Genomic DNA, 11303 nt, shown 5'->3' with positions numbered 1-11303 from the left:
ATGTCGTGGTAAACTGGTAATTAAATTAAATAATTAATTAATGCATATCTTTCACCATGGTATAATTAATAAAAGGTGTGGCCTATGATATAATAGCACATTGATATGAATATGGGATACAATAGAATACGAAATATACGAATATGTGAATTTAAAATTTTTATAAGACATAAAATACGGTATGTATATAAAATATAAAGTATCTTTTAGATACATTGTAATAGTATTTTAATATTTTACCGATATTAAAATATAAGTTAATTTTTTAATTACCGATATATTTTATAATTAAAATATAAAGTATCTTTTAGTATCTTTTTATAAAGTATCTTTTTAATATTTTTTTATAATATAAAGTATTTAAAATATTTTTTTATTTTAATATTTAATAATATATACTATTTTTAAACTTATTTTAAAAATATATGTTAAGAATACGACTTGATACGCTGAGATGTGATGGTATTTATGTGTGTCTAAGTATGTCTAAATAAAAATTTTTTATTTTTTATTAAGATACGGTTGAACACAAAAAATACACACGTATCAGACAAGTATCGAAAAGTATAGTGTTCGAAATATGTCCGATACACAGGTACGAAAAATAAAAAAAAAGTGTCCGTGCTTAGTATGGTGTGGCCAAATTCTGATGCACATACTAAAATGAAGGTTAAATGAATATATACTACTAGAATCAATTTTGTAAACTTGATTTTGATGAAAAGTAAGTTTGTATTGAAATGATTTATGTTTGGCCATTTTTATATCAAAATGAATTATAGTAAAATAAATATAGTTTGGATTACACTACTCAAAATCACTTTTAGATGAAAAATTACTAAACTAGACATCAACTTAAATAATTTTTTATATTATCCTATCATTTTAATTTAGATATTTGAATAATCTTATTAATTAATTTTATAATAAATTAATATATATTATTTTAAATAAAAATTACATATAAAAATTAGCAAAATAAAATTATATATATTAGAATATTTAATTAAATATGTTACATTTTTTTTAAATTTTTATTAACATAAAAATGTTAATTTAGTATTTTTTTACATCGTATTTTTGGTTTAATATTCTTAATAATTTTATTCTTAATATTATTTTAAAATCTATGTATGATTTTATTAATACCTATTATTAATTTTTATTTAATTTATTTTTTTTAATAAGATCATAATCTATATTATAAAAAAATTACAATAAAAAATTATATATACCAGAATTATAAGTATAAAAAAGAATATTAAAAATAATAAAATTAAATATTTATCTTGACAGTGATGGAAATAAATTTAAAAGTTCTTAATGATGTATTTTATATAGTATATTTTTAGTTCTTTTAGTACTCTTTTGTAATACTTTATAGTTTTTTACTACTACTACTACTACTACTATTATTATTATTATTATTATTATTATTATTATTATTATTATTATTATTATTATTTATGTTTAATTTTTTATTTAATTTACTTTATCTAATAAAATTAATAAATCATATTATAAAAAGATAATAATAAATATAATATACAAAAATCACAATTATAAGAATGTCTAATCTCAAATAAAAATTTAATAAAAAAATAAAAATAATAAATAATAGAAAAAGAGAGCTCATATAGAGAGAAATAATAAGAAAAGAAGGCCAATTCACCTAATAAAAATTCTATAAATAATACAATAACATGTCTATAGAATAAAATTGGTAAAGAAAAAATAGATGTTTAGGGTAAATGGCTAAAAATCCGTTAGTGAAATGCAGAAGCTAGAAATTGTTGCTTCTGATACACGTGATTTTAAATACAAAATTACTTCTGCGTTTGCCAAACTAAAAATTAGCCAAATAAAAAATTGAAGTTTTCAAGAAGTTTAAACGTGCTTTTTCTTCTCAAATGAGTTTGTCAAACACACCCTAAGTTGTACTACTCTAGTAAGTTGGGTTCACAATATATATGTTGAAAAAATATTTTACACAAATATATTTATGATATTTATATTTTAATAGAACATTTATTAAGTATTTTTATTCGCAATATTGAACACAATAAATTAAGCAAAAAAAAATATATATATATATATATATATAAAATAGTAATTAATAACAAAAATATTGTGATACAGTGATGACGGTCAACCATGACACCATGAGTTCCTATAAAATAGCATTGACCAGAGCACGAGGGGGATATGCAGCACCTCACCAGTCACCACTATTACCATGTTTGTTTGTGTTTGTTTGGTGTCACAACAAATTAAAATTGGAAACGCAATTCAAATTCAAATAATGATATATATGGGTAGGATTAGGAATATGCATGATCAAGTGGCCACGCAATAAAAAGGCACACAGTATTCGGGATTCGGCTATGGAGGCTGCATGCAAATTGCCAAAGTCAATTCAATTTCAGCACAATATAATTTTGATCTAAACCGACATAGCAACAGACGAAGAATTCTGCAGTTGAAGCTAATCTTAGTACTTTAGTATCTTGTATTTTATTTCAATTGGATGAAGTGGTGTGCATTTAAACTTTTTTATTATATATATAAATTTAATTTTTATACAATGACAATGTAACAAATTTTACACAATTATTTGTATATTAGTAAAATTAACTAATTTTCAATTTACTATTTAAAAGTCATATTTTTTTTTGGTGTCTATTTAAAAGTCATATAAATATATGAATTTGATCAAATAATTGAATGCATCAAAATTTAATTTAATATAGATGTATTTTTCAATATTTTTAATGTATTTATAAAAAGACTTATTTTTCTACTGATGATAATTATAAAGTATTCCTACGACACTCTTAAACAAAATTCTTTATTAATTAATGCATTAATACCATATAGTACTGATGCTTAGGCTAGCCTAATTAGGGAATGAGAGAATTAAGTTTCTCAATCTTTTATTGATTGGGAAATCAAAGCACTATTAATGTTCATTCATGTTTCTCCTATATTCGAGTTTAAAGAGATGGGTTAAGATTATAAAACAAAATTTTTTTATTAAAAATATAAAAAAATAAATTTTAATATATTTATTTTATATTTGTTAAATAAAAATATTTAAAATTTATTATTAGTGATAATTTTATGGTCGTATGTCCAATCCTAAAAATAAATGTTAACTAAACCCATCCAGAATTTTAGCCACCATGTGCAGCTCTTTACATGCGTTGGCTTTTTGTCTATTGGCTTTTGCTTTTTAAAAATAAAAAGGTTTGGTAACTAAAAAAAATTACTTAAAAATAAGGTTTAATTATTTTGTTAATTTTTATAATTTTGTGAAATTTTTAATTAAATTTTTTTATTTTTTTAATTAAGTCTTTATATTAAATTTTTTTAATTAAATTTTTATATTTTTTTATTTAGGTTTTTACATCAATTTTTTTTTTAGTTGGATCTTTATAAAATTAAGTTAATTATTACTAAAAGAGACTTAATTAAAAAAAATTTTGATATAGGAACGCAATTAAAAGAAAAAAAGTATAAGATCTAATTGAAAATTTTGTAAAATTATAGAGACCAAAATAGTAATTACACCTAAAAATAATCATAACTTATTTTATTTAATTTTTATTTTTTCTATATTTATATCAAATATATTATATATAAATAGATGGACAAGTTACTCGAATAAAATAATTAGAATCCAAAATTATCATATTGTAACTTTTTTAAATTGAAGATACAATTACAATTTTCTCATATCTACACCAATCGCTATTGGTAACAGCAAATTCAAAATTAACATAAACCGCTACTACCAACGCGCTTTACCTGAAGTTATGCAGTAGTAGTTTCTAAAGGAATAATAGAACAAAGCATAAACCGTTATAGACAGTAGTGGCTTTTGTGAAAGGAAAAGTATAAGTAGACAATGAGAATACTAAACAATGTGAGCAATGGATATGTCGGATATTCAATTCAATAGGTATGTAGATGATTATGTTCATTATTTTTAATTGGATGGTTATTTCTTTTTATTCGATTTACTCATGCACAATTAACAATGGGTGGATGTTCAATTCATTAGGTGTGCGGATAGTTATTCTAATATTAGAGTTTAGGGAATAATTTGGGAGTGGAGTGTTTTTTAATTTTATTGGGTTAATTCTAGAGCCATTGTTTACATTGTTCACAAAAGTCATTGTCTATCTAGCAAAATTCTTTTAAAATTTATTCTCTCAACTATCCTTCTTCACCTTCTTACTTTTATACATACACGGTTATTTTCATTTTATTTATCAACTATCTTTCTTCACCTTTCTCGTCTTTTCTGCATGCAAGATCATTTTCATTTTATTTTTCAACTTGTTTAATTTTTGCTAAACCAAACATACACTTACTACCAGACCTTGCTTTGTATAAGAAATCACATGAGAAGGCAGTTTCAGTAGCAACTCGATCTCTGATTGGCTTATTCAGAGAGGTGATTATCCTCTTTGTTCTTTTTTTTTTGGTCCATATCGATAAGTAATGTAAGACCAAAAGCATATGGAGAAATTAGTGCAGATATTTTCAGTGCTGAGTTGTTGCATATTGTACACAATAATTATGATCACAAGAGTGGTGATTCTCATTACTCAATTTTGACAATGACCAGAAAAATGATAAGATGAGTATCAATAATAATGATGAGATAAGTTTTCTAATACCAAGACTGGTAAAAGTGATGAGTGTGGCACATAAATTGCGACTGTCTATGGTAGTTTATGTTTTGTTCTATTATTTTTTCACAAACCGCGCATATAGCGATTTTTGCTTCAGCCTCTCTTCACATAAATCGCAGCTAATAGTAATAACATGTTGATTTTGAATCTGCTGTTATTAGTAGCGGTTTGTATAGATATGAAAAAGTTGTAATTGCGTCTTCAATTTAAAAAAGTTACAATCTAGTCATTTTGTGTTTTAATTATTTTATTTAAATGATTTTTCTTAAATAAAATATTAAATATATACTAAATTTTTTATATATTATATATTAATATATTAAATATATATATATATATATACTTATCTCTTATAATTTATATATACTTATGTTTTTTTTTATTTGTATTTCTCAAGAAGTTATTTTTTTATTAAATTCACAATAATTAATAAAAATTAAATAAAACAAATTTTATTTTTTTCTCTCTCTCCCTAACACACTCTTTTTGAAAATGCTTAGATTGGACAAATAAATGTATGCCTCTTTATCCTTTCGCATAAAATGAATGTCAATTTATATCATTCATTCTTATGAATTAGCATCTCCAATGATGATTAACAGATTAAGTCTATCATCATGTGACTAGTCAATTGCAATTTAGGCTCCTTGTCATCGTATCTACATTTTATTTCGGATGACGGTTGAATCATGACCATCCAATCGAAGCTTCTTCTCTAATGCCTACATTTCTACTATGCTAACATAAGTCTTTAGGTAGCGTTTGGTAAAAAAAATAGAGACTAAAAAACTGAAATTAAGAGATAAAAATTTAAAAGTAGAGATTAAAATAAATTTTAGTATTGTGTTTGGTATAAAATGAAAGACAAAAATTAAAATAAGAATGAAGCTCTAATTTAATTTATACAAAAGATAAAATTAGAATTAATTAATTAAAATGAATATATTTTAGGTATAAAATGTTATTAAAATTTTAGTCTCAATCTCTAAAAATTTTAGTCTCCTATATTCCTACTTTTTGAAAGTACTGAAATATTGAAATACTGAAATTTTGAAGATAAAAACAAAAATTTTAATTTCAATTTCTAAATCAACAAACACAATACTAAATTTCAATCTTCTAACCTCTATCCCAGTACCTTAAAACAAACGTTACCTTATATATATAGATAAATAATAGTTGATAATTGTTGATTTATCAATACTTGAGTGAAGATTGGACTTTAATTATAGAAAACTAATCAAACTTAACTCTAAACACTTGTTTTAACATTATATAACCACGCAACGCAATATGATGATGATCGCTAATTCGCCATTTACTAATGTATTATGGTAAGTTTCGTAATTTGGGCTCAGGTTTTGTTTACTATGGTCAATTGTTATTTTTCTTTTACAATATTTTTAATTAATTGATAAAAAAAATTACAAAACTAACTGCAGCCAACTTAAATAATTTTTTAAAAATTTAATTTTAAAATTAAAAAATTAGAATTAAGTTTAGAAATACGGGCTATAAAACATTCACCCCTAATTTGGCCTTCTACTCTGATTATTTTTCCCCAAAATTACGATTTGCATTGACAATTTTTGTCCCTCCATCGCATTTGGGTCACTTGCCACTGTATCCTCCGTCCTCCCTCACGTCTGCGAGTCGTCTTCACGGCCTCCCATCCAACACATGTGCCACTTGTCCATGCACAATAATAGATCTAAAAAATTTTGACAGTAAAGACAATTTATATAACATAATAATTTTTATAATAAAAATATTATGCATATATAAAAAATCAAGTAGTTATTAAGCATTATATATTTATATATAAACACATGCATTATTCAATTTATTTTTAATGTGTATTTTGTATTTTAATATATATTTTATACAGGTAATTATTTTTTATGTACATATAATATTATTGTTGTTATGATTATATTTTGTTATTGTAAAATACAATTAGCCTTTAAAATATATAATTTACAAATTAAAACACTCAAATAGTAATTTAAATAATAACAAATAATTTAAAATTCTATTTCTTTAAGTTTTATATTTTTAATATATATATATATATATATATATATATATATATATCACTAAATAATTATTTAGAAATTCATTTCCCAATATAATTAGAAGTCAAGTCTTATTGATATTCATAGTTAGGAATTTTTTTTTCAATTAATGTTGTTATTATAGAAAAACTAAAGCTAATTTTAAAAGAAGGCAAATAATACTCTTTTGAATCGATTTTTAAGAAAGAATACTAATCTCGTTTAAACTTGAGAATTGATCATTCTGACAAACATCTAATATGAAGTTCTTAAATTGATTGTTAAGTACCGAAAGTTGAGTAAAAATTATTATCGGGTCAAATTTAATAATTTAATAGAGACAAATAAATATTACTATTATGTACTACTAAAAAAAATTCTAAATTATAGTAGGAGCATTTGCCCCTACAACATTATACTTAGAACTGTCCCTGCTCCTGCGTCCTCTCTTTCCACGGCGTGTTTTAGGCGGCGCTGTTCCATCTTTATCCAACACTATCGCATGCGACAATCCTTGCAACAGGACTTGCAGTGCCGCCGACCATCACCGCAGTGTCCTCCCCCTCACGAATGTATCACCGCCGACCACCGCCACCCTCTATCCCTCGCGAATGCAGCACCGTCAAGCACGTCCATTGTCTTCCCCTCATGAACGCCCAGCCGTTATCCTTCCCTCGTGAACACAGCTTCCTCAATCACCGCCGCAGTCCTACCTTCTCAAACACATCAATTTTCATGGATTATTCTTTTTACTAGTTTTAGATATTTCTTTTTCTTAAGTTTTGACAGATATTTCGTTTTTTTATGTTTTTTATGCTTCTTTTTTTTGGATTTTGGACTTTTTAAATAGTTTTAGATGTTTTTTACTTAATTTTTGGATGTTATTTTTTCAATATTTTTAGATGTTTCGTTTTGTTAGGTTTTGACATTTTTAAAATAATTTTAATTATTTTTTGTTAAATTTTAGATTTTTTGATACAGTTTAGATGTCTTTTTTTTAAATTAAGAATTTTTATAATAATTTTAAAATTTTAAAATAATTTTAAATATTTTTTATTTTAGATATTTTTTATTTAAATTTTGAATTTCTTTCATAATAGTTTAAATTCATATTTTATTCAAAAATAAAAAATAAAAAATAAAAAATGGCTAATTGACTACACCTTAATTGATTACTTAGAGAAATTCGATAATAGATTAGATAGCTCCTAACTTTAGCTATTAACATCACAACACTCGCATCCAACATTAAAAATTTTTCATTCATTGCTAATTTTGACGAGTCTCAAATCCAAATGCACATATTGCAAGACAAAAACCATTAATACTATTTAGGGGTATTTATGGCCGAGTAAAATCGAGTTTGTCCTTACCCAGATTCGACTCTAAATATATATTGGCACATGTGATGGAGTTTGAAACAAAATTTTGGGGAGCAGATAAAAAATAATTGTCAAGATACTTTTGATATGGACCAAATTTAAGATAAGCTCGTCTAACCTCATCTCTTCGACTTATGTGATATTGCTAAATTTAAAGCCGTTTTTTAAGGTCTCGTTCCAAAGAATTAAGGTCAAATTCATTAAATGCAACTCTTTGAACTTTTGAAGGTTTTATCTCACTTTTTTTTTGTGATTCATTAAAGTAAAAAAACTATCTACAGGTATTGATATTGTAAAAGTTATATGTTCTCCTTTTTGAATATTAACATTCCTCTTAAAAATACATCAATTCTTTGATTTTTCATGATTATTTTATATAAAAATTTAAATATATATCCTGTAAAATATGTAAAAAAGAAGTTAGAAAGATAAATATTAAAATTTATAATATTTATTGAATTTTTTTATCAATTTATACAATTACAATAATATTAATACTTATTGAATATCCTAATATTTTTTATTATATAAAAATTAAATTAAATAAACAGTAAAATATAAAATAATATTAAATTACATAAATAAAAAATACCTAATTTTTTATATTTGAACTCAAAGATAGAGAGAGTGTTGTTTATTAAATAGAAAGCAAGAGATGAAGATTGAACTTTAGTATTTTAAGTCATAGTAAAATATTTGAGTCAATTGAACTATTTTTTATTTTCTGAAAAAGTACTACTAATTTTTTTTAACAAAAGTTTGGGGGCTATGGCCCCCTTGTCTTAACTAAGCTCCCCCCTGTATATTGGGTCTAGTTTTTAAACTCTAACTCTGTCATAGACCCGATAAAATCTAAACATTTTCGAGTCACAACTATATCGAGTCCAAACCGAATGAAAACAGGTCTTTAAAATTTTAACAATAATTTATAAAAAAAACTTATTTATGATACACTTATTTATAAAGAAGAAACTTGTTACCGAAAAGTTGATATTGTTATTTGAATTTGAATTTGTCCATAAATTTTAATTTGATATTTTTTTGAATTATTTTCTAATTCAACAAGTATGATTGAAAATAAAATAAGAAACTTATGATAAATATAACATAATATTGAAATTAATTTAAAACATATATATCTTTTTCAGTTTCCTTTGGATGCACATGGGTTGAGTGAAGTTGGGTCCGCCTTGATCCAAATCCGACCCGAAATAATGTCCGGATCTGTTTTTGAGACTCTTACTCGACCCTAGACCTTTGAAATCGGGCCATGAACACCCTACTACTATTACACGTCAAGGCCTTGTGTGCGTTGAATATCTTTTTTTTTTGGGTCTTGAATAGAGAGTGTCCATAGAAACTGCCAATAAGTCCATTGACCCAATAAAAGATTTCAGGCCCAATTCCTCACAAGGGTAACAATGACGGAAAAATTAAAACATGCTGAACAAGCTTAAACCCTAGCTCTTATTAATTCGATTCCACAGGGGAGAGAGAGAGAGAGAGAGAGGGAGAGAGAGAGAGATTCAAACTCGAAATTGCATCAATATTCAATAATGTTTGACAGAGAAGATAGTGATTCCGACGCCCCTGAGGAATTCACAGCTCTGCAGGTCTTTCCTTATTTCACCCTGTTTTTCTCTCCGTTCAATTCATCAAAATTAAAATCCTTTTTTGTTATTGGATAAGTAGTTTGTGCTTAATCGAAGCTTGCGCTTCACAGGGTATACAACAAGACGAGGAGATTCGCAAAATTCAAAAAGAAAGTAAAGCTAGGTATGAAACGCTTTACTGCTTTGTTATTTTCTATGCTTACCTAAATTTCAGTTTCAGTTGTTTCCCTCCCAAGTGAAACTAGAAATTATTTATTTATTTATTTATTTGGTTAAATCCACAAACTATGTTCGGTTGAAATATGCGAGGCTTCAAACGGTTTTATTCAAAAATAAATCTCTTTGTAAATTCTACATATCTGTTATGTTAAGTGTATGCATAAAGTGATAAAACTATGAAGGCATTCGGACTAACATTATTTTTATGATTAGAACTTACAAATTCATGAGATATGATTGTGTGTTATTCAGCTTTGTTCAAGTTACTTTCCAGGATTTATTATTGGATTCATGAAAAATTTGTCAACTTAAGCGGTTGTGAATGTTGTCTAACATGACTTTGCTCAATAGGGTTGCTCGCGAAGGGAAAGAGCGTAGGAGGAAATGGGCTGAGAAATTAACACCTCGACAATCCAAAGAAAGTAAGGACACTGCTCAAGGTGAAGAAGATGATGTATTAGGTTCTGAGCCTCAGCATAATTCAAATCCAGCTTCAGGGTTTCTTCCAGATGACATAGTGAAAATGCTGGCAGCTCGTGAGAAGTATGTGTCACCTCTCTTTCTCTCTTGTGCAATGTTAATGTGCATAATGGTTTAGATATGTATGTAAGAGTGCATAATTCATTTGCAGACAAGTTTTCTTGCCTGACTCTGATGAGGAGAAGGAGAAGGCTAAAACAAAGCTTGCCACTTCAAAGAAGAGGAAATCAAAGAACTCAGGGTGAGGGGGATTTCATCCTTTATTTATTTCTAAGAGCAATTAATGTATTAATCATGTTGCTTGTTCATTTCTAATATTATCTATTCTGATAATGGTTTGCAGTTTGGAACCTGTTATTTTGAGCGAACTAGGCCCTCCTCAATGTGTACAGGGTGCCTTAGAGTTCTTGAAAAAAAGAAAAATGTCAGTCCAGAGATCATCCTCTGCATTGAACAATTCCAACAGAGCATTTCGGCTCCTTTCTAAGTCTGGTGTGATATTACAGAAGTGAGCATTTTTTTCCTTCTTTTCTATTGCCAATAGGTGCAAGCGTTTCGGAATTATTTGCATCTTTGATATTATTGATTTTTGTCCTGGGATAATTGTACTAACATATAGGATATTCAAGATATATTTATAGTTATTTATCGAGAGTGTTTTTTGCTCTAAGGAAAAGGATTCCCAAACCTTGAGATACATTGAGATGAAGGAATAACTATGAAAGAATTTCCCGTTTAGAACACAGCCCAAAGACATTTGAATGCAAAATAATAAAATACAACTTCGGTTTTGCTAATGAAAATCTAGTGCTACAATCTTGGTACTCGACCGCAAATGCAACCTTAACGTTAGCA

At 26.0% G+C, this 11303-nt stretch overlaps 1 protein-coding gene across 1 annotated transcript; it reads left to right on the top strand.

Moving 5' to 3' along the window:
- Positions 1-9555: 9555 nt before the first annotated feature.
- LOC130979579 (uncharacterized) lies at positions 9556-11060 on the top strand. Its single transcript, XM_057903040.1, has 5 exons — positions 9556-9749; positions 9860-9912; positions 10320-10511; positions 10600-10689; positions 10792-11060. The coding sequence occupies exons 1-5, from the start codon at positions 9693-9695 to the stop codon at positions 10958-10960; spliced, it is 561 nt and encodes a 186-aa protein (XP_057759023.1). The 5' UTR covers positions 9556-9692; the 3' UTR covers positions 10961-11060.
- The last annotated feature ends 243 nt before the right edge of the window (positions 11061-11303 follow it).

The sequence above is a fragment of the Arachis stenosperma genome, chromosome 5 (genome assembly GCF_014773155.1).
Source record: "Arachis stenosperma cultivar V10309 chromosome 5, arast.V10309.gnm1.PFL2, whole genome shotgun sequence".
Lineage (NCBI taxonomy): Eukaryota > Viridiplantae > Streptophyta > Magnoliopsida > Fabales > Fabaceae > Arachis > Arachis stenosperma.
The sequence above is the reverse complement of the archived record's forward strand: the minus strand, read 5'-3'. Positions and strand labels throughout refer to the sequence as shown.

Excerpts from the sequence above, each read along its gene's own strand:
- LOC130979579 (XM_057903040.1), top strand. The coding sequence starts at position 9,693 with ATGTTTGACAGAGAAGATAGTGATTCCGACGCCCCTGAGGAATTCACA. Across the intron at positions 9,750-9,859 it reads AGGAATTCACAGCTCTGCAG|GGTATACAACAAGACGAGGA; the intron begins GTCTTTCCTTAT and ends TGCGCTTCACAG. Across the intron at positions 9,913-10,319 it reads CAAAAAGAAAGTAAAGCTAG|GGTTGCTCGCGAAGGGAAAG; the intron begins GTATGAAACGCT and ends TTTGCTCAATAG.